Below are 27,312 nucleotides of genomic sequence, written 5' to 3' on the forward strand. Positions count from 1 at the left end.
CCACCCGTTCGCCAAGATGGCTGCGTCTACAGCTCGCTTAGCGGCTCGGCGGCTTTTCCTGCCTTGGTCCACTCGCCTGGTGCGAGCGTCCGGCTCGGGGGACCGGGTAGGCGTCGGGGCGGGGAAGGGGGGCGGGTTGCAGAGGGTCCCGCGCCCTGGTGGCTCCCTGCGCTGGTGCTCAGGTTGCCGCAAGGGGGGCGGGGGGATCGGCGGCCGGGAGGCGCGGTGCACGCTGGGATTTGTAGTCGCGGCGGGGACAGGGCGAGGCGCGGGGCGGGCGCCCTGCCGCGGTGCATGCCGGGAGCTGTAGTCTCCGCCCGGCTGAGGTGAAGACGGAGGCCGCCCCTCGGCGGGACGCGGTGCCCTGGGTGACGAGCTCGGGTGCCGCAGGGTTTGCTGCCTGCTCTCGGAGGCCGCTCTCACCCTATATCGTCCCCCGCGGGGCCGAGGCGTCGGTGCTGGTATGGTCTCTGCAGCCGGAGCGGTGCAGAGCTGGAACGGGGGCGCGATGCCTCAAAGCGGGGCAGCAGCAGCGCCCCCCGGCACGGGCATTGCCGTGCTCACCCCAGAGGGCTCAGAGAAAGCTTAAACCGCCTCTCTCCCTTGGTAAGGTGGGGGCTACACGGCAGCCCTCATCTCAGATCTCTCCTCTCATCTTCCCCATCCTCCCAGTCTGAAACCCTGGCTTTTTCTTCTAACAACAGGAGAGGGACACTGTTCTCGAACTCTTGTTTTTCCTTCCCTGTAATGCAGACTGGCTGTGAAAATGACCCCTTACAACAGTCCAGGCTGGGAACTGCCTGTCAGGGGAGCAGCTGTGTGGAAGAAGCCGGGGGGGGCAGGAAGACAAGCAGCCACGCCTGGGCAGGCAGTGTATCTGTGGCAGCCTGGGCCGAACGGGCAGGAACACAGGCAGTAGATCAAAGCAAGTGATTAGTTTGCGCTTGTGAGGTGGTTAGAATATGGCAGCTGGTTTTGTGCTCCTCAGGGTAAGGAAGACATTAGCGAACCGGAATGTGTTCAGCGGAGATGGTTGTGGACTGGAGCACCTGCCCTGTAAGGAGAAGCTGAGGGTCTGGGGCTTGTTCAGGCTGGAGAAGACACAGCTTTGGTTGGACCTAACAGCAGCCTGCCAGCATGTACAAGGCTGTCAGGAAGACAGAGCAAGGCTTTTCCCAGTGGGACATGGTGGCAGAATGAGAGGCAATGGGCTTAAGCTGAAACAAGAGAGGAAAAACTGGATATATTACACCCCTTTTTTTCCCATGAGGCAGTCAAGCCACGGAGCGGGCTGCCCAGAGAGGCTGTGCAGTTTCTCACCATCCTGAAAGATTTTCAATACTGCAGCTGCAGAAAGCCCCATGCAAACTGCTCTGGCCCCACAGGTGATCCCGCGTGAAGCAGAAGGTTGGACTAGAGACCTCCTGAGGTCGCTTCAAACTTGAATTGTGCTATGATCATAAAATAAATTAGTTTTGAGAGATCTAGCCTATTGGTATTCCACGAGGAGAGTGGGTGAGAGCTGGACTTTGTACTTTCATGTCAGTCACATGGTGAGGGAAATCTTTATTTGTTTGATACATTTTAAATAATATTTTTTAATAGCTTATTGCTTGAAGTATGCATTTGGGATACACATTTAATTTGCTTGATGTTGAAAATGTGCAATAAACTTTTTTAACCTATATTTTCCTTTTTTTTTTCTACCCTATTGTGATTTAATGTGCTTTAACTGCCAGATGACTGTATAAAAGGTGGCAATTTCACTATCTGTCCCTGTTCGGAACAATGGGTGACTGTGATTTGCAGTCCTGGACATGGCCCTCAGACTGTATCTCACTTCACTTTAGAAAGCAGGAACCCCAAATCATTCCAAATGATAAAGGATATATTCAAGGTCCTGCAGGCTCTTGCTGGCAGAACTGGGAAACAAGTGTGGCTTTTGGGGTGGCTGCCTGATGACAGTAACATGCTTTTCTGTCAGATTATTTGATTGAATGGGAGCAGATGCAGTCTATTCCATTTTAGTTATCTTCAAGTTATTCTTCTGAGTCAGGTTAATGCATGCCTTCTGTGAAGTAGTGGCGAATAAATTAGTGCTGATTTTTTTCTTTTTAAATGAATGCTTTAAAACAAGATCCACAAACTTAATGTTTAAGTTGAGGAATGCATTTTTCAGAAGAGCATCCTGGGATAAACCTTAGCAATGTGAATGTGACTGATGCTTCTTCCTTACAGTGTGTGCACGTTGGAACAGGCAGGCTCAGAGCTTCCCAAGCAGCAACAGAAGTAATTTTAAATGTTCCTGAAACTAGGGTCAGTCCTCTGGAAAATGGCTTGCAAGTTGCTTCTGAAGACTCTGGACTCTCAACATGCACAGTAGGTAACTTGTAAAGGGAAGGTTTTTTTGGTAACTGTTCGTGTGTCTTCATTTCCCTATGGAACTGAATTGCATGATTTCCATGTTTATTAAAAATTATTCTTAAAACTTAAGATAGGAAATAGAAATCTTAAGGCTTTTATAAATTACTTGTGATTAGATTTTTACTGTGAAGATAAAAATTTCCTATTTCTTGAAAATCTGTTTTGTTTAAGGAAAAAAACATTTAAAAAAAGGTTTTGAAAATCTAAGTGTAGTTCATACACAAAATGAGCAAAGCTGCATTGTTAGCTGGTAAAATGACTTTTTTTTTTTCCCCAATAAGGTTGGACTTTGGATTGATGCTGGCAGCAGGTATGAAAATGAGAAGAACAATGGAACTGCTCACTTCCTTGAGCATATGGCTTTCAAGGTGAGTATGAATATTGATGTAGAAGTTTACAATGGATTTCTAAGTTATTTAGTTTTAAAGATCAGTGATAAGAACTTCGTTAGAATTGTATGAATACATTTTCTAAATGGAAGAAAGGAAAAAAAAAAGTGAAGCTAAAATCCTCGTTCTGTGTAGCTGATACACAACTGAAGATAAATAACACAGGTCTATTTTTAACTCATTTTTAACTTCTTGTAATAGTCTTAGAAGGCACACAGTTCCTCTTTTGCCAGCATTTAATTTTCATTTGGGAGCATAGTAAGATTTAGATCTGACTTTCAAGCTTGGAGAGATTAGTATGCCAGTTTTCTTTCCAGAAGACATTTTCTTTCTCTTGACTTTGACTTTTCCAGACAAGAAGCAGTAATAAGAGGTGAATTAAGTGTCTAGTTTGATTTTCTTATTATTTTTTATTTCAGGGAACAAAAAAGAGATCTCAGTTAGACCTTGAACTAGAGATTGAGAACATGGGAGCTCATCTGAATGCGTATACATCCAGGGAACAAACCGTGTATTATGCAAAGGCTTTTTCAAAAGACTTACCAAGAGGTAACTGCTTTTATTAATCAGAAAAGAACAAAGTGCTTGTCCAGCTCCCGCTGAGACAACACAGAATGATACTTTCACAGCATAACAGTTCAGTCCTTTCCGGGTGAAAAGTCCTTTCTTGAACGTTGCAGAATGTGAGAATGCAGGTTTGGAAAGGAGAGTGCCAGTATGGAAACTGGTATTTGAAGTATTTCTGTCTTTACATTCCCAAAGGAAAATACATTTTGGACTTTTCCCTTTCTGCAGAGCAAGTCTTCTCTCCCCTTGCAAATCTTATCAGCAAACCTTGGGATGCTTGATCTTTGGGGTGGGTTTTAATCTTGGAGCCAGATTTTTCTAGTAGTCTGAAAATACACTTTCCATTCCCATCTCTATTGTCAATTAGCTGTGGAAATTCTTGCTGACATAATTCAGAACAGTACCCTGGGAGAAGCAGAGATTGAGCGTGAGCGAGGAGTTATACTTCGAGAGATGCAAGAGGTTGAAACCAATTTGCAAGAAGTTGTCTTTGATTACCTTCATGCTACAGCCTATCAGGACACAGCCCTGGGACGGACAATTTTAGGACCCACTGAAAACATCAAGTATGTCCAGATTTGTGGCTGTCTTTGATTATGTGGTAACACCTATATATTGATAATGCTTATCTTTAAATGTAGGGAGTAGTTTCAGTATTCATTTTTACCCTGGAAGATAGCTGAAATGCCACTGGATATAAGAATTCCCCTATTGTCTTAATTCTGCTATTGTCTTAATTCTCCTGTAAGCAGGCATCAAACGGTATGTGAACCTCAGGTGTCTACTGTGTGTCTTCATTATTTGTCAGATTTTTCTCCCGTTTGTTAAAATGCATCTGACAGAAAATTGCAAATACTCCTTTTTCTCATTGGTCAGGTGTTAGACATGGCTGCAAATACAGCTGTGCTTGCACTGCTCTCTCAGCATTTGTTGGTACCAGTGCAGACCAGGAGACTGCTAAATGTGCTGTTTTCACATTGGCATGAGATCATTAATGGATCATGTCTCCACCTAACTGAGCTGCAATTCTGGCTCCTTCTCAGGAAGCTACAACAGCTTTGACAGGCAAAATGCATCCAATTCCTATTTCTGTTTCAGGAAGTCACCCTTATTGTAGCTTTCTGCTTCTGTGCACAGCTCTGTACATTGGCAGAACTTATAATTATTTTGATATCATATTGTTCTAGACATTTATCTCTTTTTACTCTAATAAACTTTACTGACACGGTAGTGATGTTTCCTGGGCTGTTTCTAGATCCATAAACCGTAATGACTTGGTGGAGTACATCACAACACATTACAAAGGACCCAGAATGGTCCTGGCTGCTGCTGGAGGTTAGTGTGGGATACTCATCCTGGATCATGTGAAACTGCTTAAAACCATGGTCTGTAAGTTTCTGAGCACGACGTGATGAAATACCAATTGTTCAGTAGGTCCTGGAAGTTCATTTTTAGCCCTGTGTGTTTTGTGCCTTAATAATCTTTGAACCTTTGCTCCCCTTTCCCAGCAGTAATATTCCAGAAACCTTCTTAAATCAGTTACTAGAAGTAAATTGGAGACCCAAGGTCATTCTTCCATGTGGATGGGAAAAAAAGGGACCTGGGAGGGTTTCAGTATGAAAAGGGGAATAGCAAGGAAAGTGGAGAGAAAGGGAAATGACATTGAGGCTTGAAACTGAGAGCAAACAGCCTGATTTGTTGTAATATTAACAGAAGGCTATTGAAGAGAATTAAAGAGGGTGATTGTTATGATCTTACTCTGTGTACGGGGGAGGTGCGAGGGATCTGAAAGCGGGGCATTAATGCAGGGGAAGAATAAATTACTGTGTGGTTGAGTCTTAAACTGCTTAGCAATTTAAATTAACTGTTTACAGAGTAACATTACAAGGTGTGTGAAATACCTTTGTTCAGGGGTCTCTCATGATGAGCTATTGGACCTAGCAAAGAGCCATTTTGGTAACTTGCCGTCTGCTCCAGAAGGAGGACTGCCGCCCCTGCCGCCTTGTAGCTTCACAGGCAGTGAGGTAAGCTGTTAGGCGGCTGTTTCAGCTGACCCTTATGTCCCCTGTGAGCACAACTGACATGTGCTCTCTGCTGAGGAGGGAGAGCTGCTCAGCCACAGACTCAGCAGTTTAAAAGCTCTCTTGCCTCCAGTGGGGGAATGGAGTAGCTGTTTTCCAAAGCAGGACTTCCCAACCTTTCGTGGATGAGCCTCACTGCCGCCACTTTTTCTGTTTCATCAGGTCCTGGAGGAGTATTTCCCATGCCCCCGCTGCTTTCCTTTTACCCCCTTGCCTACTGTGTTGGAGCATTTCCACTTTTTGAGAATCACTAACTTAAAGGATATGGTAGAGAACTGAGGCATCCGTGTTCTATTCCCAGCTCTATTTGGATTTTGAAAAGTCAGCAGCTTTTCTTGCTGCTCTTTGTTGTAAAATAACCAGTAATGCCCTCTCCATGTGCGTGGCGTTAGGCTTGTGGTTGGCGAAGAGCTCTGGAATTGCCACAGGGAAGACTAGTTAAAGCTGATATTAAATAAAGCTTCATATACTTTAACTTCTGGTTCTGCACGTGCATCCTTTGTAATCCAGATGTAACGGAAACATCTGTCTCCTGATATTTACCTTCCCACATACATTGCCGTGTACAGGTTGTGCTACAGCAGCTGCTTTCATGTGTTCCCACAGATTCGTATAAGAGATGACAAGATGCCACTGGCGCACCTGGCGATAGCTGTTGAAGCGGCTGGCTGGTCGCACCCAGATACAATCCCCCTCATGGTAGCGAATACTCTGATAGGCAACTGGGATCGTTCCTTCGGAGGAGGCGTGGTGAGTGACCCTGCAAGCACCTGCCTGCACTTCATGGGGCTGGCGGGCTGGGGAGATCTCTCTGACTTGGGCAGTGCCAGTACAGACCCATTCAAACCCATCTGATGGCGTTACTGCTGCTCTATGGCTATTTCGGAAAGGCCTTTTTTTTGGAGTGGGAGAAGGGGATTCAGTCGTGAGTCTGAGAGAATTTTTTTGCCCAAGATCTAGGAAAATCTTAGGAAGTGGTTCTAAACCACCACAACAGAAGTGACTTGAGGTTTGCCAGCCCTCATGGAAAATAGGATGCTTTGTACCTGTATGTTGTCAGAACCCATGTTGTCAGTAACTGTTCCTGTCTTGAACCTAAGTAGCTTTATGATTTTGTCTTAAATCTGGGCTGTTACTTGGAAATTATAATTAACCTAGTAACTTCTGCTGGAGCCTGTGATACTACTGCGTGTTCTGTCATCACTGAAATAGAAGCTGGAGACCGTGCAGGAGACTTGGAAATTATAATTAACCTAGTAGCTTCTGCTGGAGCCTGTGATACTACTGCGTGTTCTGTCATCACTGAAATAGAAGCTGGAGACATGCAGGCTTTCAAAAAAACTTAATAAAAAATATGTTTTTCTTTTGCCTCAGCAGAATTTATCCAGCAAACTTGCTCAGGTTGCCTGCCATGGGAACCTGTGTCACAGTTTCCAGTCCTTCAACACCTGCTACACTGATACAGGGCTCTGGGGACTCTATATGGTCTGTGAGCCATCCACTATACAAGACATGGTACACTTTGTTCAGAGAGAATGGTAAGCTAACAACTGTTTCTCTAAAAATATTGTTTTCAGTGAACGAATACAATTAAAAAAAAAAAAAGAGTAATCATTTAAAGAGAATATTTTTGTTCCTCTGCTTAGGCTTGCCTAGAAAAAGCAAATGCATCAAATTCTAAGCTTTGACACCCAGTGTGGAGACCCAACAGCCAGTTTCTGGCACCCTTACGGGGAGTGAATAGTTTAAGGTTTAGGTTTGGTTTTCTTTTTCTGCCCTGGAAGAATAAATATTAACTGTAGTTAATGTAGTGGCATTGAATCTTTTTTTTGACTTGCAAGGGACAGGAGTTATCAAAATGTGTCAGACCTTTTAGACTACTACTAAGTCAGTATATAGTACCCATGAACTGCACATTTGACAACTGAAAGAGTAAATATTCATGGATGAGAATAATGAATGTGCAATTACTCATTAACACCATTAATGGTTACCCATTCTGCAATTGCTGTCACTCAACGATGTACGCGGTGGTGATGTCACACAGAGCTCTAGTGTGTACATAGGGATATGAAATGATGTGAGGTAGGTGAGCTGTTAGATATGGAATTTTGAAACCTGGGATTCCAGATAATACTAGTTCATCTAAGACTTAAGTCTAAATTGAAAAGATGTCTATAGGTGCAACTGTAATGTTTGAACTGCAGGTGTGATTAGGAACAGAGATATGTTATTTAAGATTTATTTAAGATTTATTATTTATGATTTTAAAGTAGGTAAAGTTGAAACAAAAGTTGAAAGAAAACTTGAAAATGAGGAGCTTTTAAAATCACGTAGGCCACTTCTCATATACCATTATTCTATGAGATCCCTGGAAACAATCCATGGAGAAGAATGGCATCATCATAGCTGTTCATCTGCTGCAGCTTAGCATTCCTGCAACAAGAATGTGTGCATCCTCTATCCTAGTTACATGTTTCTTGTGCAGGGTGGTATATCATTATCTCACCAAGAGCCAGGAAGTAATAGATTGCCTTCTGGGCTAATTAACTCTAATTGTTTGGCTCCTACTATCTTAGTAACAGCTATTCTCAAGATAGCAAGTATGGACTACACTTGGCTCAAAATATTTATGTAATGAAATGAAATACAGCTCCTCTATGGGGAATAACTTGCTCCTCAGTATACTGGTATGCTTCCAAAAAGCCCTACTCTTATGCTGCTGCTTTGTATCTTATGGCTTTTTTACCAGTTCTCTTACCAGCTCTGCCTATAGAAAGACATGCCTGGTAGGTATACTAGTGGATACATGCCTCTTTATCACAGGCAATCTTGTGTGCTACAGGTTACGATTATTTAATGCTTTTGGATTTAAACATTTTCAGGATAAGACTTTGCACAAGCGTTACAGAAAATGAAGTAGCTCGAGCGAAAAACCTTCTCAAGACAAATATGCTGCTACAACTTGATGGTGAGACTTATGAGAGCTTTTTATTCTTAGCAGAGTTATATGCTGATAACTGAAGCATATTTTCCCCTATTTTAGGGTCGACGCCAATCTGTGAAGACATTGGAAGACAAATGTTGTGTTATAAGCGCCGAATCCCAATTCCAGAACTTGAGGCAAGAATAGAAGTAAGTGGCACTCATGTTGCAACTCTTAAATTAGGCCCGTGAGAAATTCAGTTGCTAAGGGAAGTAACACTACGGAAGTTAGACTGGCTCCAACTGAGAAAATTTTCACCTGTTTTGCTGCCCGTTCCCATGGATTATACAGAAGTAATATCGCTGGCTCTTAATACTTTTTTAGATAGGACTGGTAACAAAGGTGTCCCTTTACCCTTCTAGGCTATTGATGCTCAGACTATTAGAGAAGTTTGCACAAAGTACATCTGTGATAAGCATCCTGCAGTTGCTGCCGTGGGTATGTTGTTTAAGTTTCCCTGCCCTCCTGTAACCCCTCCACACCAATTGGTATCAGTTTAGCATATCATAGCCAACTTTCTTTAACTTCCAGGTCCCGTTGAACAACTTCCAGAGTATAACAAAATCTGCAATGGCATGTGTTTGCTTCGTGAGTAGTGACTAACAGGAACTTGCAGTATGTTTGAGCTCTAAAAACCAAACCAACCAATGCACCCCTATTTAAAACTTTTGAGTTGGAGAAATGCATTTGAGAAAATTAAATCTCAAGAACCAGACAGTCCTGTGTACTTGTATAATTAAGGAAGAAAAACACATACAGTATTTGCATTTTTATTATAAAACAAAGATTGTCAGTAAGAGTCATTTCTTGACTTTAGTAGCATTCATCACTTGTTCTTGAGCAGCTTTCTTTGCCTTGACCATTTCAACGAGTTCCTGGAGAGTTGGAAGAAAAAAAAAGATACTTGTCTAAACAAGGAACTTGTTAACAATTGCTTTGAACACTACATCTGTTCAGCCTGAAACACCCTAGCTCTCACCATAGTGAGGAATTGAGACAGTGTAATACCTTAAAACAATTTCTCTTAGAAACAAATAAATGAATGGAAGGTCAATGCTCAACTACTTCCTCTGTAGCAGGAACTTCACCTACAAGAGGCTGGGGATAGGACTTTACCATCTACATGGGCTTGCTGTCAGATTGTAAGACAGATTTAATGACACAGACTTTCAGCTTCCAGAGCCACTACTTTCACTGAGGAAAACTTAATCCTTACTGCTCTTTTGGAGTTGAGTTACCAAAAAAAAGTTTCTTCATAAGGCTCCATCTTGTGCTAGTTTGCTGTTGTCAGATACTGTCTCTGGTAGGGAAAGCAACAGTAAAAGCAAAAGATTCTAACAAGACCTGGGCTAATTACAAGCCTAGAAAGAGGCGAGGTACCTTACCTTGTATCGTTTCATGCAGTCTTTTTTTGACCGGCCTGGAACAGCTGCTGCGATTTTCTCCCATCTTTCAGGAGTATTTACTGGATAAGTCTTCAATGCTTGTTCTAAAAGCTTTTGTTCTTCTGTAGTCCAAGGGGATGAATCTAAAGGTGATCCTGTTTTTAAAGGCAAAAATGACAATAGAAAAAAAATATTGAATAAGAACTCTGAGATAAACCTAAGAAAATATTGTAAAATCTATTCAAGTTGATTTAAAATCCTTGCAGTTTCGTGATATAACTAGTCTGAGTTAAGGGCTACCCAGTGCTAAAAACCTAAAAGAAAAGAAAAAAAACACAAACCCAACCAACCTAAATGAAAACAACAAATCAACAACCCCGAAAGTGACTGGACAGGCAGTCCTGGGGATCTGTAATAAAGCCCAGAGAGGCTAGAAGGTAACATCTTCCTTTGTCAGCTGGGTGTTAGGTCACTGTAAGTGCCCTGTGAAGCTGCAGCATTAGGGCAGCAATGTAGCTTTTCCTTTTGTGTGTTGGTAAGGAACACTTAGTAAGGAAATGCAGCCTTCTGCAAGTGCCTGGAAAATCAGATGGGAGGTGTCTGGGGTATAGCAGGAGACCAAAGCTTAGCTGTAGGATGATCCTGTATCTCAAGTGCCTCCACTCAGGTATATACTCTTGCCTGAAAATGTAGCACCCTCAGAGGAACATATGATCTCAGCATCAGACTTAACCTGTTGCCTCACCAGGAAGCATTTCAAACCATCACTATTTAGTTAACTGTGGTTTGTACTGTGTTATCAGAAGCCCTCAAATCCAGTAACAGAGCCCGGATCACCTTCTTACTTGATAGCGAAGTCTGTAAATTTGTTTATGAGCAAGTCTTTAAGTTCTGGATTACTTTCTTACTAAGATATGCAGAGGAGACAATGCTGCAAGAAGGGTTCCCTTTTCACCTTTACCTTCAAATCGTTCCGAGGGGGCAGCACTGTCCATCTGAGGCACCACACCATGTTCTTTTTTAAATTTGTCAAATGCTTTCTTGTTTATATCATCTTTTTGATGAGGGTCTATGAGCAACAGACAGAATAGAAGAATTAATGCAATGAAATTAAAGCCAGCTATTATAATAAAAGCATAGTATAGCAGATTATTGTAAACTAATAATCACATAATCAAAAAACCTAATTCCTACTTCCTTTAAAATGATGGTAAAGAGGTTCATCAATAAAAAAGGTTATTTGCTCAAAGTGTCAGGCTCTCCCCCACATCCTGCTTTATACTGCTCAGATAAATACTTTCTCCATATAAGCTTACGCATGAATCTGCAACTTCAGTGAAATCAAGAGGGATTATTCTCTAAAGGGCGGGCTGTGACACAAAGCTCACATATTACAAGTGTGTCAAAGGGGCAGGAACACTGGGAAAGTCTGAGTCTTCCTCATGCAGGTATGTGCTTTGGAATGGAGAAACTTCTTGAAAACTTGGGTTTTTTTTCTTCTATAGTGAAAAGTTTTCATTTTCCTCTAAATCTCCCATCTTAACAACATTTCTTTTGGGGATATACAGAGAATTGTCTCAAAACAGAAACACAAAGCATTCAAAGAAAATCAAGCTGTACAGAAGCATGCAGACCATCGTATTACAAAAATAAGGTAATACAGATACCAAGCTTTTGAAGGCTCTTTGCTTTATTGATGACATCTTTTGCTGTCCGTTTTATTCCAGTAGTAGAGTGCAAGTTCATGTAATTGGCAATAACTTCCCACCTAAAGCACAAGTAGAAAGGGTAAACCAGCATATTACAAAACAGCTTATCTTCATACAAGCTACAGTCAAGAACGTGTACACATTTATATCAACTCCTAAGTAAGTTGCGTCATCCTTAAATGCATATAAACTCTCATGGTAACTATTCTGAAAAGCTTTCAGTCACTAAATGCAGATGTTTCCCTTAAGAATTCAGGCAGCTTGGGTGCACTTCTCGGCCTCCGATACAGGAAAAAGCATGGGGTAGAATGAGAGTGTGTACGTGCAAACTTCTAATCCTCAAAACTCTGCTCAGCTGTTGCTTTCCTCAATTCCCTGAACACCTCTGACATTAAACACTGCTGGCTGCCCTGAGAAGTTACTAACCCTGTGTCCACTGTCCCTCAGAAGAATACCGGAACATTGGATAAAGGGGCTTCAACAGGAGAGAGGTGGAACAGCCCCAGCTTCAGAACTGTTCCTAGTGCATTCTTAGAAAATATTTGTGTGTGATCAGACAGGAGGATCGTATCTAGGCCTGTGCTCTCACTGAGTGCTGCAGAAACAGGTACTGCTGTCTCCATGAAGAGTGTGTTGTGTTTTTGTTTGTTTTTTGTTTATTTTTTTTTTAAGTAAGCATCTAGATCTTGTAATGGAGACTTCAGATCTGTGAATCCTAAATGGAAGAAGGCATTTCATTCCTGGGAAAGAACATGATTTTAAGCACACTCGTGTTCTTGATGCTTATTAGTAAGCCGATTGCCAGTTCGGCTTTCTGTGAATCCCAGCCTGTCCCTTTTACCCTGGACGTCCCCTAAAGGGGGCTAGGGCACTTAACTTACATCTCTGCATGTGTAGAGGAAAAACCAGCGTCACAATCCTTGTGGAGCTACTGGCAGCAACTTACATGCTTGTATTCCTACCCAGCTGGATCATGGTCACTGTTCCAGTTTTGTTCTCTGCTTCAATGACTGGAGCCTAACCTGTAGTAAGCACTGTGGAAATATATGCCTTGGCCCAGTCTTGCTGATGGACTGAGGCCCAGGTTTGGGGGGAAACAAGACACAGGGCCAGAGCTAACTCCAGTGACACACAGAACAGGGTGTAAAGAAGACAAACTACAGGCTGCTCAGCAGTCAAGGAAAAGGAGAAGTTTAGGGAATCCTTATACTGACATCATACTTAGGATGATCTGAAAATAAGTTGTTATGGTTATTTAATTAAAAATTGTTAGTATGGCGTTTATAACCAAACTCGAGAATTACCTTGAGTTAGTCCCTGCTGGGAAGAGGTTCACAGCTTTAATTAACAACTGTAAATCATCTTCTGGCCAATTTTTGCTTCCTCCTCCACCACCAGTGGTTGACTTTTCTGAACTCTTTGTTGCTTGACGCATACGAGCTTCTGCCTCTTCTTTCTCTCGCCTTATTTGTTCATTTATTTCTTCTATCTGAAGGATTGTAAACAAGTGTTATTTATATTTATATTTTACTGTGACGCAACCCCCTCTCTCTGGAATTACTTTGAGCCTTGAATTTCGCTTACTTTGTTCTGTACATTATACATAAGGAAATGGAGGAGCTTATCTGGTCTGGTATCATTTCCCTCCATCCCGTGCGTAAATTTGGCCACCCCAGATTAGGAGCTACAGCAGGAATGTGTCATAAATTCACTAGGAAATTAAATGAACATTGCCAGGATTGAGGCAAAACTTTTGAATACAGTGTGAATGTCCAGGCTAACACCTGAGGTACAGGGACAGATCCACAAAAGTGGTAAGAACATCCATGTTGAATATGCCAATTCCCAGCTCTCCCAACTCAGCTGCTGCCTAAGCCTGGTTATGCCAGAAATTCTCAGTTACTATGGTTGTACTAAAGTTAGGAACTAATATCTGGGTTGTTGCAGTTAAAGCTAAGTGCTTACTCAGGGTTATATGGCCATGTGTAGTTTGTAAGCAAGCTATTCAGCAGAACTTAAGTTACCCATTGCACATCTTTGTGACCTGTAATCACATCTTGAGACTGCGGTCTGACACATTTGTAATGTATCTGCTTCTGCATTTGCCCAGTCCGGTCTTGGCAATATTAAAAAATGCTCTGCAATTACACCTGTTGGCAGGATGCCCAAAATAGGTTTCTGTCTGTCTTGTAATAAAATCTTCCTGGCAAAGGAAAATTATCTGATGGATAATTTTCATTAATGCAAGAGTGGAACAGGTAGAAAAGTGACTGTCCCATGTTTGGAACACCTTCCTGGAGCTTGGGAGAATGGATTCAGTCCCCTGTAGAACAAGAGTCTTAAGTTGTCCAATGAGTAAACCTGACCCTCGGATGGGGACAGATCATCTTTTCCCACCAGGAAAGAAGGTTCACAGCTGTGAATTCAAAGGAGGTGAGAGAAAGCACCTTATTCTTTCTGCAGGATGTGGGTTCAGCCTTATTAGTCCAAATGGCTTTTCTGTGCTGGCGAATTTAGACAGATCCTTGCTGAGTTTTGTAAATCTTGACCCCAAGTGCCTTGCTTTTCTCATACTTTGGTATCCAACCCAGTGGCCCTTCCAGTGCCTATACCTGCAGCACTTCAGTCCTTTTGTGGATCTAGCCCAAGCTCATGGATTCTACACTTGGATTTTTGTTGTGTAGCAGAATAGGTTAAGACTGCCCTCTTTCCCCTCTAGTAACTGCTACCCGTTGTTGGGCAAAATTAAATTCTTCTACTGCTTCTACGCACTGTACAAATGGTAGGTGTTGTGTCCTTCACTAATTAACAATGCAGATTGTTTTCCTCAGCTGGCCCTGGTTATTTCACCAGCCATGAACTGCACTATGTAAAATGGAGCAGAGATCAACTCTGCCCTGGGGACTCCAAAACTCACGTCTTTGTGTTCAACAGGCAGGACTCCACAGCAGCTACGTTGTATCGTACTTTGATTCAGTCACGTAGATTTCACAAATCAAATTATTCTGTTATTTGGATTTGACACTCAGCATAATTACCTGTTTTACTACAGCCGCCTTTCCTCCTTCCCTTGTTGTGGATGTAAGTGCTTCATTCAAGCATTGCAGACTAAAAATAAATTATTACGTTACAACGGATAGCTAGCAGAAAGATGGGTATCAAAACGAGCGTCAATCAGCAGCAGGAAATCTTACCTTGCTAGCTCAAGACGATCACAAAGCTTTTCCACCTCCTCCATCATTTTAACACAATCTGCCTCATTATCAGAAAAGTAATTCCAGTTCTGGAAGCAGAAATAGATGTTCTACAAAGTTCTTGAACTTTATTGTCCTGTTCCTTCAGACAAAGGCTTAACACACAGCATTCTTCAGCCACTGCTGTGTCTGGGCCTATTTGGGCAGCTTTACTCGTAACTCAAAACCGTATGATAAATATGTGGTTCGGTATTCCACTTTTTAGTAAACCCACTTTGCATTCCCATCTCCAGCCATAAGAACAAGCAAGCATGTGACAGGGTCTGATCTAAGCAAACATAGTAACATACAGGCCACATTAATGAAATTAATAGAATAATATGTAAATACCTTGCATGTCGTTCTCAGTTTTTGCCTTTCTTTCTTGATTGCTTTTTTCTGTATCTCTTTTTCTTTTTTTGCTACTAATGCTTGTTGCCTAAATTCTTCTTCCTCCTTTTCTTTTGCTAACCGTGCTGCTTCTAATTCTGCTTGTCTTTGCTGCATTCAAAAGCAAAAAAAAATAAACCAAAAAAGACCTCAACAAAAAGTCACACCATTATAGGGTCATTCATTATTAAAATGTGCTGTGTCTGGTTTTGATGGTGCATGGGTGATTTTGTGTGTGAATATTTCAATGTTTGGTTTTCTAAGAATTTTGAGGGAGGTGATGGAATGTATACCAGTTGGCATTAATTCAAATACTCACTATGAGGACCACTAGTTTATAAATCCTGACTTCTTTTACAATGAAGATACAGAAGTGCATAAAATTTCCTATGCCTGCCTTAAGAGTATAAGCTTGGAAAGATGCAGCCGTCCAACATTTCTCCTGCATCATTATTAACATAAAATCTTGCAGTGCTCTAGTATCTGTCTTTTATGTCACTTTTTAGCACCTTACAGTTCCCTTTCATTCCCAGTACTGTTTTCAGAGCCACCTTATCCAAACTGTATTAATCAAATATCATAGAATGGTTTGGGTTGGAATGGTGTAATATCATTGAGCACACACTCCCAAGACTGTGTGTAAGCTATTTAAATTGACAGAATCATAGAATAGTTCGGGTTTGAAGGTCATCTAGTCCAACCTCCCTGCAATGAGCAGGGACATGTTCAACCAGATCAGGTTGCTCAGAGCCCGGTCCAGCCTGGCCTGGGATGTCTCCAGGGATGGGGCATCCACCAGCTCTCTGGACAACCTGGGCCAGTGTTTCTCCACCCTCAAATACGTTCTGTTACCTCAAGGTGTTTCATACCAGTCAACCACTGACAGACCACACACACAAGGTGAGCAGCTGTAGCCATTTTACAGAAAAGGAAAGTAGGGCACAGAACTTGACTGCCTCAGAGGAATTATATGCAACAATAAAACTCAGTTTTCGAAGTATTTTTGTTTCAGATCTGCGCTCATTGTTTTCATCTCCTTCTCCAAAGGCTGCCAGTATTGCAGTGCCTGTTGCACAGCAAAGACAGCACATCTTTAAACCCCAATATAATTCTAACAGTAGCTTTCTGACACATATACAAGCTGAAGCATTTGCTCAGGTGTGAATGAACCAGGGTTTTTCAACCCAAATAAAGTAGTTAACTTACTTTTTCTTTTGCCTCCTGTTCTTTTCGTTTTGCTTCTACCTTTGCTTTCTTCTCTGCTTCTTTCTTTGCCTTTTCTTCTTCCTTAAATTTCTTTATCCTAGGATCACAACTGTATGCGTTGTCTGATAGAAGAAAAGGTGCGTCATGTACAGCAGAAAACGAGGAGATTTCCATTGTTATTTAACAAGTCTCTCTTTAAAAAAACCCAGCAGTTTGCATGCTCACCAACAAGTGTCCTAATTCTGTTCATTTCTTCTTTTTTTCTCAATGCTCTGGCAGCTCTGTTCTGCTTTTCAATCCATCTCCTTTCATCTCGACTAGAAGGGAAAGGATAGTTCGTTTAGTGCTAATACCCTACAGCAAGGCTGTCAAACTCATTTTCACCGGGCCACATCAGCCTCGCGGTCGCCTTCAAAGGGCAGATGTAATTTTAGGACTGTATGAATGTAGGAGTAGTTACATTTATACAGTCCTAAGATTACATTCGGCCCTTTGAAGGCAACTGTGAGGCTGATGTGGCCCCTGGTGAAAATGAGTTTGACAGCCCTGCCCCACAGTGTCACTCTGTTAAAAATTCAACAAACTTTTTTTAAAAAGTCTCCCCACACAGATGCTTTTAGCTGAATACTTCAAAAATAGGCTTCAAAAAAAACAAAGTTCCGGGCCCCAAGCTCATGTCAAAAATGCTAAGTGTTTACACAATTATGTAAACCTACAAAACCAGCTGCTTATCTGTCATTGCAGGGAATGAGATCATGGACTATATTTCCAAAATGCAGTCCACTTGTTGACCTAATATTAAAGCCAAGCAAAACAACTGAAATGCTGGTATACAGTTTAATTAAAGGGCAGTGATACAATCAATGTCAATTATCTCCATTTTGCAGACTATACGTCATGTCAAGTAAACCCATCAGCACAGAAATAACACTTTCTGTGAAGTACTGTGACGCTCGGGTAAAATCATGCTGGATCCACTCCAGTAAAATACAGCTCAGGTTAAATAGATTAAAAATTGTCTGACTAAATAATCTGAAAATATTTGTCAGTGCTGTCAAGAAAGAGACAAGTTTGTTTGTTTGTTTTAATGGGGGGGTCTATATCCTCATCTACACAACCAAATACAAAACAATTTACCTCACAACAAAGAAAACAATCCCCAGAGCATAGCAGGAGCCTGCTATGAATGGATTGAAGGTTTTAAACACAAGCAACATCACCGTTGGCAGGAAGGGGTAACAAGGATCATGACCATCTGAACAGAAACTGTAGGTCTCTCTCAAGTACAGCATACTATGTATCTTTTGTCTAAATGTTTTTAAAAAGGACACTAATGACAGGAATAAGCACAAAAAAGAGCAATGCAAATAATTCAGGAGCCTTGCAATGAGAAGCCTAGAGATTAATCTGTACAATATATCAAATATACAGGTGATATGCAATTGATTACAGTGCCTCCGCAGAGCCTTCACAGGAGGGAGAACATTGGGTGCAGAGAGGCTCAAAAATTTAACAGCAGGAAAAGGCAGAAGAAGAAGGAATACTTAGCTGCAGCCTAAATATGGCACAGTTTTTAGCCACAAAGCAAGCTAACCACTGCAGCTAACTGCAAAATTGGTTTCTATTCAAACTTGGAAGAAGAGGTTCATACAATGCAAGTTATAGTTATACAAGGATGACCAAGTGAAAGGTTGCATCCTGTGAAATACATGTTAGGCTAAATGTTTTGGTGCTGTAACTTGAACATTCTGTGTTTAACTGTAGGAAGGAGGAAAACAGAATGTATATTCCAACAGCAACAGTCTGAGTAATCCAGCAACTACCACTACATCAACAAATACACAATTTTTATTAACATCAAGCCATCAGAACTAATCTCTCTAAATTCTAGAAGTATCGCTTGTCTCAGCACAGTTTAATAAAGAGCTGGAGAGAGGAATGGTACCTGCTTACTCATCCACTCTGTTCTGCCTCCAGCTTCTACCTGTGTTTGGGACTTGCTGGAACCACAAGTCTGAACTTAAATGAACGAAGGTTTCAAAGCACCTCCCAAGCACCTCTGTGATGTCAGCAAGAACTACCTCAGTTACACAAACAAGACAAAGCGAAGCCCACAGCCAGTCCAAGTCCACGGGTGACCACTAAGCTGGGAAAGTGGAATTCAGTCTTAGTTTGGCTACATTTCTTCCTATGGCTTACAGTCTACTAGAAAGTTGAAAAATTTTGCAGTTTCAATCAGTCTCCTGTCAAATTTATTTTTATTTACATACCATTCTGCTTTTTCTTTTTCCTCTTCATCTAGGTAGGAAAACTCTCTCCAGGAATCAAAATTATACCTAAAGTAAATTAAAATAAAAAACAAAACAGCAAAACTATTACAAATAATCTACCTTTTCAACTATTAGTTTTTTACAGCTTATAATACATAATTTATAATTATGTTGCACCTATGATTCCATTGTGCTAAGTCAAAATGCAAGATGCTATTGGAAGTAATGATTTACGTCTCTATGCGTAGGACAGAGGATATTTTAGGATGGGATCAGTCTCACCAACTCTGAATGTCTGCAGTGCAGTTGTCTAAGCTCCCATTACAGGCAGCAGAGATGCAGCACAGTCTGGAGAGTTCAGAGAGAAATTAATGTAATCTTTCTGCAAGCATCCGTATTTAGCAGATGAGTCATGCCATAACCTCTACTGACTTTATCGGACTAGACAGACTTCCCTTAACTAGGGGAGCTTAAATGCCTGCACTGAAAACACAGGTTAGGTGAGATGAACCCTATCTCCAGTCTGCGGGTCAACTCGGTTCACAGTCACTGTGGCCAGAGAACTGCTAGGAGCTCCCGCTGTAGCTGTGAATTTACGACGTGGATGCTCGAGCGAGGAGAAAGCCAGTTCGGTTTGTGGAAGGCACCAAACAGCTGTGAGGTGACATCCTGACAGCACTAGGTCAGGACGGGCCACAGCCAACAACCTATGTACAAAAGGGTCTGCAAGCCCTTCATATCACACGCTGTGAATGCTGTGAATAGAGATGGAGGCATTAGCTAACTTACCAAAATGAATAGAATGCATCTACCTCTTCAAAGGATGAGTTCATGTCCCCAAGTTTAGGAACATTTTTCTTATTTGACCACCTGAAAATAGAGAAGAACTAATATATATAATGTTGCTTCACAACATGGCATGTGTTAAGTACAGAATCAAAATACCAAATTAGAGGCTCCATCCCACCAACACAGAGGGGCACCAGGGGACAGGGAGAAAACAGGAGTGTTCTTATTAAACATCCTCCAGATTGGCCTTTTTTGGGGAGCTCTTCCAAAAAAGCAAACTCTTCCTGCCTGAGTTTGGTATGCCTGCTACGAGACCTGCTGGAGCACAAGACATCTTCGTAAATATTCAGTTCTCCACACATATTCTCCTGGTAGAGGAGTTTACAGAAGGTGGACAAAAGCGACTCTGTGAATAGCTCGGTTCTGTGACAGGCTACAGGAAACTTCCCACATATTCCAGTGGAGTACGAGGGAATAACGCATGTTTTGCCTCTCTTCTGTTTTTTCCCTACAAAGAAGGGAATTTCCATAGGCTCTAAAATTTGTTATGCCATGACACAGCATCCATTTTCAAGCAGAGATGGAAGCAACCCATCTGACAACCACGGATCCACGTTTGAATAATAGTTGATAAAAGATTAAATAAATCTACCTCGGATAATCAACGGATTGTCCAGAATGTGTTGTAAAGTGCTTCACACAATAAAACACTTTTTTTCATACAGCTAAAAGGTGAAATAGGTTTCTATTGTGACAGCCTTAATACAAAATCAATTGGCAAGCATGAATCAAATGCAGAAAAAAAGTCACACACCTTAAGAGAGAACCACCAAATACTGATAGTTATATTTATCTTTTCTGTTAACCAGATAAATTGTGAACATAACTATTGTCTTTGTTAATGTCTCACCCTCATAAGAAAATAATTAAAAAAGGACTTTTTAGTCAGTAGCATAGACATGCTTGGTATAAGTATATATAAGATGAAACGTGTTGTACAAAAAGGACAGTAATATGGAGCTGAGAACAGACTTTTTTTTTAAATCTCATGGGTCAAACTCAATGCCACCAGTGTAACAGTTCAGATTACTTTAAAATGAAATCATAGAGAATGCATTAGTTTACTGGTATTACATTTCTAGCAAATCAACACATCTCCAGCATCCCTTAAAATCACACCTGTTCCAAACACAATGGCAGAAGAGTTTGCAAATGCTGCTTCTCCAGCAACAACAAAAGCAGTCTGATGTAGCTTACCTGGCATTTCTTTCAAAAACTGGTGAAAATACTTCAAAGAAGTTCTCTTTTGCTTCACTTTTGGAAGGTACAGAGTTATCAAAAGTAGGATCTATGCTGTTAAATGCTCGTCGTTTCACGGGATCAGATAGTATTTCGTAAGCTGAAAAAAAAGGTTACCAGATATAAAATATGAGACTAAAGTGAGTCTTCCCCACAAGGTGGGAATGTTACAGAAAAGGTTCTGTATGTTTAAAAAGATGCTCTTGGATCTCTGTTGGATCTATCATTCTGTACAGCTTGATATTTAATTATTTTAGTGACACAGAATAGCAATGCTGTCAATTTCTGTTAAACTAAGTAGGAGGAAAACGTTTATGAAAAACAACACATTTAACCATTAAGATGTAACAAACTAGAGTATATTTTAAATAATTTTATAGCAGTAAATTCAGTTCAGGCACTGGGGGTTTGATCACGATGTTTTCAGGTTTTTATCCCACACGAGATCCTTGCAGATAAATTGACAAAACAGCCTACTAAGACGGACACAGAGTAAAAGCAGTCCCTGACTTGATACAATGTCAGAAATGGCAAAAACAGGAGCCATTCATTCGAACTTTTGCAGTTTATGATGAAATTGTACTGAGACCTGGAAAGAGTGTAAACCACCACATAGCTACTACCCAAAACATGCACACACTCCCAGTCTGCCTATTCTTACAATCCTGCAGTTGGGGAGCTTCATGTTACAGAATCTTATAACCTGGAAATCACACACTGTAGCTTCAGTGAACCTTTGTTTTCTCTGAAGGAAATGTGGGGTTACTTTGTCTGTCAGTTCTATGGTACCCACTATTTTCAGTTAGAGTGAAAAGTCATCCAAGGAATCAAATTTGTGTTGCGATCATTGACAGGCTTCTCTGACTGCATCTCTGGACAGAGAACACTGCCCCAGGAAGGTCAGAACTCAAAGGTGATGAGCTGGAGCTGGTGCTCTGTGGTTCTGTAAACTCATCTCGCTGCATGTGTCAGTGGAGAGAGGAAGGGATGCACAGGACCACCTGAGACCTGCTGACTGCCAGTCTCCCTATCCCCTCTGAAAAGGGACTTCCCTCTGCCAATACTCTAAATGACCCCAATTATCCTCTGTGTCTCAAGTGAGGAGCTTCAGTAGCCCTCATACCATCTTCCTGATGCAAGAAATTCTGTGCACAACCTGCTGGTTCCTCTTCCACTTAAAGAGATGTCCCTCCCATGCAGATCCTCCATGCATGCTCCCACACACTCAGTTCTACCTGAACTGTACCTGCCACCCATTCTCTTGTCAGACCCAGCCCTGAATCACACCAATGTTCTCCTGCCTTTCCCAGTTCCTTCTCTCTGTTCCATTACCGCTTGCACCTATTCCAGACCCCTCCCCACCAGTGCATTTCCTTCCTCCAGGTGCTGCCTGGAAGCATTCCTCCTCTTCCATGCCACTTTGTGCTTTCCTTTATGTTTATCCTGAAACTTAGATCATAAGCAGTGAAGGGAAAACCTCTTTTGCTCCTTGCATGTAGAACACAGAGCATATTCCTGAATTCAGGTGCAGGTTGTTCTTATAATAAATATCTACCAGTTTCTGACAGGACTACAACTATGGGAAAAAAAATTTCCTTTGGGAACTTTTTTCTTTTGACATCTCTACGGGAGGCTGAAAACATCATTAGCTTGTCTAACATACAATACTAGTTGAAATGTTAGATGGTAAGAAGACACCCTCAAGAAGAAAGTTTAGAGCACACACAAGATTTGCCCCTGCCCTGACCTTATTGAGTCAGAAAAATGTCTTAAAAATAAACAAAAAAGCCAAACTCCAAAGCATTTCTAAAGGCACAAGTTGTACACCAAGAACGCTCCCTATAGTTCTGGAATCAGCCAGCAGTGGTGGTCCAGGTCACTACAGGCAAGAAAGGAAATGTTATTCAGTCAAGTTCACTGGGTCATCTGTGGGCAAAAAAAGAGCAGCTGAAGATAGTGATATCCCACATCAAATCAACAGATGCTCTGTTGGCAGAGCAAGTGTGTTAGAATTCAGATTTTCCAGTTGCTGTTGGTGTCCTGGGGGAATCTCTTCCTAGCACACCGGTTCACTGCAGGCATGTGGCCACCTCTAGTGGTTCATCTTTGCATCTGCCGCTCCGAGTGTTCGCGTTTTGACACCAAATGCACAGGAGACAAACACCTATTGTTTGCATTCCCATAGTGCTTCTACCCAGAGGGAAGTAGTATTAATATAATCGCTATTTATTGAGACAGTTTTCTAAAATGGAAAAGAACTTCTGTTTTTTTAGTAATAGGCAGTTCTTTAAAAGCATAATAAAGCACTACAAGTACGTTTCAGGTTATTGAATAGATTGAGAGAATATGTAATAAAAGAGATCACTTGCTTACCTTTAGTTATACATGTAAAATAATCATTATCACCTTCTCCAATCTGTTCCCCTGCAGCTTTTCGCTTGTCTGGATGATGTTTCAAAACCATGGATTTATCTAGCAAACAGATGCATTAGGTTTAGAAACACTTCATCATCTACAATTTATTTCTTACAAGCTACAAGGTAATATAATAATTCAAATTAATATTTCTCTAAATAGACAAAAAAACCCCTGACAACATAAAAGAAAAACAACAACAACAACAAACAACCAAAAAATTGAGAAGAAAACAGATGTGGGTTAATGAACATTCTTGGATTTAACACATTTGTCAAATTTATTTCATCTTTACTGGGACACAACTGCAACTCAGAAACTCGATTCCACCTTCATCAGCTGAAGAAGTACTGATTTTCTGGGGCTTATTCTAATATTATGCACAGCAAAGTGCTTCAGTAGCTGTAAACGTACAGTTTAAGCATAATGAAGTTTTAGGGCCTTAATCATGCAAGATTTTACAATTCCCTGTGCAATCATGCTGAAAATAATAAACAAAAATAATTAATGTAATTTTAGTTGTTATTTCTAATGAAAAGCAAAGTAGTTCTGATAAAATTCAAATTGTATTATATCTCTTTACTCAAGTTCTGAACACAATCCAAGATGAAATTTCACAAGGGAACTCCAGCCACAAGCCTGTGCAACGCTGCCCTTACCCATGGACGACACTAAGCACACACTCAAGACTTCGTGGTCCAGTTCTCTCTCTATTTAGGCCCTAAATCCTAAGATTTAACTAACACATACAGAGTATCTACTAAAGTTGCTGCCAAGGTTGTCTTAGCACTTAAACAGTAAACCCAGATTTTAAACTGACTTCTTTGCCAAAAGGTTGACCTGTATTATCATTCAACATAAAACGTACCTTCTTGGCACACTATAAAATACCAGAGAGAAGATATCATGTGAGTAGTTACAGCAACCTATCTTAAGAAACAATTCAGAATCCTTGTTAAAAATACAAAAAACACAGTATATACTGGTGAGAAAGACTCACATCTCTATACCACCGTGTCATAATTGAGTGCTGTTAAAATCCTAAAGAGAGAGATGTCCAGTTCTTGGTTGACAAGATTAGTGAGAGCACTAATCATCACCAGAGTAGGTGCTGTTCTGTCCTACATTAGCACATGCTCTGTGCTGGCACTGCTAACACCTACGCAAGGCAACAAGATTTCCCGTGCAAGTTGGTAATTTGCAAATTTCCACCCATTTTCCTTTGGGAGTAACTTAATCTTTCTCTGTGTTTTCACTGGGGACAGCGATTCTACCCACATCAGTACAGTTACACAGGCAATTGCTTGCAAGATCAAAGCACAAAACCATCAGCTTATTTCATAAAGGCTACTGAACAATCTTCAGAGTACTTTTAAATCTTCTCCTACTAAATTCCTGCATCCTTCTTGCAAAGTCAACTCTTGGTCACATTGCTTTCTAGGGAAAAAGTTCTAAGCCCAATGTGTTCTTCCTTCATATGCAAGTACCACAAAATACCCCCAGTCACCTGCATGCGCTTCTGAATCACGTCATGATTTAAGACATGACATATTAAGCAGTGGCACTTCCAGTTTCTATTTTTTACTCACACAAAATGTCAAGAAAACCTCACAAGTTGGCTTGGTAATATCCCAGAGATCCAGCTACAGGAGCTCTATAGTTTTCACATGGTAAAATGACCAAAGAAGAGCAAAACTCAGCTTCTCAGTGGCACAAATAACTTTTAGTTACTTGAATAGCTGGAAAACCTAAGAGCTACTGCTCCATTCCCATGCAATGCTCAGTCTAATCAGAATGAGAATAGCAGCAAACTTCTTAAACATTCACTGGCATTGCCGTGGCACCTAACCGTTGTAAGGGGGCTTCAGGGTACAAACCTATCGAAATACATTGGGCAGGGTGAACTGTAGTTCTCTGCCTTTCACTGAGCCCCGGCTGCAGAATCAAAAATGTAGATGGTATTATAGTTACAGTCTCAAGCTTGTTGACAAAAAACACAGGGAAGAAAGCAGAGATGTGAACTCAGTGAACTTTTTGAATTCTCTGGCTCGAGGCTTGTGGATCTTGAAGCTGTGATGTGAATTTAGAAGGCTGGTAAACAACATAAGAGAGGACATTTTTAGGCCTGTGAGATAGTAATAAGCTTATTCATGACATCTATATATTTACACCTGCAAAACAGTTGCATACATCTGAAAGAAAAGTCTGCTTATGAAGGAAAGGTACTTACGAGCTGCTTTGATTTGTTTCTGAGTAGCCCTGTATCGTATATTACCCAGCCCGAGAACTGCATAATGGTCTTGATTCTGAGGAAAAAAATAAACCCTGATAAGCATTGATAAACGCAACCTAAAGAGCCACAACACAACACACACAGAAAACAGTTTTCCTCCATCTTTTAAAAGCAAGAGGCAGAATTCTTCCCTCTCCCAATAATTATTAGAAAAAGAACAATTGTATTAAAGGCCATAATTATTGAATAACCAAGTATCAATAAATTAAGCCAAATATTGCAGAAATTCAGGTAGCTTAATCTAAATTGGATTAAAGCACTGAAAGTTCAATTATTGGAAAACTGAATCGCTGTCTTTAATATTAAGAGTGCTAACACAATTCCAGAATGAGGGAGGCAGTAACAGGGAGAAGAGACACTTTTACCACTTACAGACAGTAAAGTGGAAAAGCAACAGTTCTAGACTAAGATCTTATCCTGATGTGTATGTGAGTTTGCCTTCATTAATTGGATATGCGTGGAAAATACAAACCCAGCTATAATGCTATAACACTAAGGGACAAAAAGCAACTCAGATGGGGTGGGAGGGGAAGAGGGAGGGGTCTTTAGCAACTGGGCATGGTGGATAACTCTGACAGGAGTCTTCCAGCAAAAATAATTAACATTAATCTATATAAACTGAATACCTTCCAGTCCTTTGGGTCAAGGGTTTTTAACATAGGAAATTCTTCAAGCTGCAATTCTTCATCGCCTGATTCTTCAGAAAGTTCCTTCTCATCTTCTAGCTCCTGGAAAGAGGAAGAAACGTTTATGTTTCTCCTCTTAATAAATGCTTCAAACCATCTTCCCACAGGTTCCACTTGACAGAGTACTGATGCTATAAGCAAAAACATAAAAGCAACTTCACCTTCTGTGGTTTAATTAAACCCCATCAAAGCCCATGAAAGTACAGCACAGCACAAGGCTACAGACTGCCAAATCTTCTTGTTTGCCCTAAAAACACCAGAGCGCTCCCGGGACTGCAGGAACCACGACACCTGCCTATCGGGCGGCACCTTCCAAACGCTACTCGGTGTTCTCCCGCCTCCGAGGCGCTTCCAAGTTAAAGGAACGCACATGCTGAATTACATTCGATCCCTCCCTTGCTCTGGTAGCAGAGATGGCTGCGGCTGCGATGCCCCGCGCGGATGGGTCCTCCCCGCGCGGATGGGTCCTCCCGCGCTCCCCGTCCCAGGCGCCTCCTCCGAGCGGCCCCGGACTTGTTGCTCACACCGACTCGAGCACCGGGGCGAAATAAACGGGAGAGTTCCTTCGAAACAGGCGGGTTTGCAACTCTAGCGGTAACCGGGTGCTTTGTGGGGGGGTTTGTTCCCCTGAATGCCGCCCTCGCCCAACCCGGGGGCCGCCCCGGTGCTGGAGGCAGCGGGTCCCCCGGCGGGACGGGCGGCAGCGGGAGATCCCGGCCCCCCCGCCCCGGCAGCGGCTGCAGCCCCGCGGCCGGGCCGCTCCCCCCCGCCCGAGGGCCCGGCGGTACCTACCGGCCAAGCGCGGCCTGGTGACGGCCGTGAGCTGCCCGTCCCGCGCCCCCCGCAGCATGGCGGCGCCGGGCCTGGGCGCCGGGCCCCGCTGGCCGAGCCGAGCCGGTTGCCGGGAGCCGGCGCATGGAGGCGCGCGGCGAGCGCTTCCGGGGCGGCGGCGGCGTGCGGCGGGATAAGCGGCCCGGCGGGGCCCAGCCGCCCCTCTCCCGCCCCTCTGCCTGCCCCACGCCGCCTCTCCGCAGCGGGCCCGGCGGCGCAACGGGCCCCGGCTGGGTTGGGGCGGCTGTGGCCGGCGCGGGGCGCTCCGCTCCGCCGGCGGCTGCGGAGGGCGGAACTGTGCGGCTGGGGCGGCGGTGCTGGGGGGAAGGAGATGCCGGTGGCGCGAGGCCCACGGCGCG

The 27,312-nt window shown here is 42.3% G+C and overlaps 2 protein-coding genes across 4 annotated transcripts; one reads left to right on the forward strand and one right to left on the reverse strand.

The window, feature by feature from the left end:
- Positions 1-9,162, forward strand: PMPCB (peptidase, mitochondrial processing subunit beta). 2 transcript variants are annotated; one of them, XM_082056066.1, is made up of 13 exons: positions 1-106; positions 2,239-2,379; positions 2,706-2,792; positions 3,233-3,362; positions 3,748-3,946; positions 4,636-4,715; positions 5,292-5,404; positions 6,068-6,211; positions 6,836-6,999; positions 8,347-8,432; positions 8,508-8,596; positions 8,810-8,885; positions 8,979-9,162. In XM_082056066.1, the coding sequence occupies exons 1-13, from the start codon at positions 17-19 to the stop codon at positions 9,041-9,043; spliced, it is 1,464 nt and encodes a 487-aa protein (XP_081912192.1). In that variant the 5' UTR covers positions 1-16; the 3' UTR covers positions 9,044-9,162. The 2 variants fall into 2 exon arrangements, with proteins under 2 accessions (XP_081912192.1, XP_081912193.1); XM_082056067.1 differs by having other exon boundaries at positions 6,839-6,999.
- A 39-nt stretch (positions 9,163-9,201) lies between these two features.
- DNAJC2 (DnaJ heat shock protein family (Hsp40) member C2) lies at positions 9,202-27,169 on the reverse strand. 2 transcript variants are annotated; one of them, XM_082056046.1, is made up of 17 exons: positions 26,915-27,169; positions 26,063-26,164; positions 25,374-25,449; positions 23,102-23,200; positions 20,687-20,828; positions 19,430-19,510; positions 18,641-18,706; positions 16,596-16,687; positions 16,371-16,492; positions 15,126-15,275; positions 14,736-14,824; positions 14,580-14,649; positions 12,846-13,030; positions 11,500-11,600; positions 10,794-10,901; positions 9,833-9,987; positions 9,202-9,322 (listed from the first exon to the last, which is right to left on the reverse strand). In XM_082056046.1, exons 2-17 carry the CDS (start codon positions 26,093-26,095, stop codon positions 9,248-9,250), a joined length of 1,644 nt encoding a protein of 547 aa, XP_081912172.1. In that variant the 5' UTR covers positions 26,096-26,164; positions 26,915-27,169; the 3' UTR covers positions 9,202-9,247. The 2 variants fall into 2 exon arrangements, with proteins under 2 accessions (XP_081912172.1, XP_081912173.1); XM_082056047.1 differs by having other exon boundaries at positions 26,063-26,253; positions 26,915-27,075.
- Between the last annotated feature and the right edge of the window lie 143 nt (positions 27,170-27,312).

The sequence above is a fragment of the Streptopelia decaocto genome (assembly GCF_964273445.1).
Source record: "Streptopelia decaocto genome assembly, chromosome: 1".
Classification (NCBI taxonomy): domain Eukaryota; kingdom Metazoa; phylum Chordata; class Aves; order Columbiformes; family Columbidae; genus Streptopelia; species Streptopelia decaocto.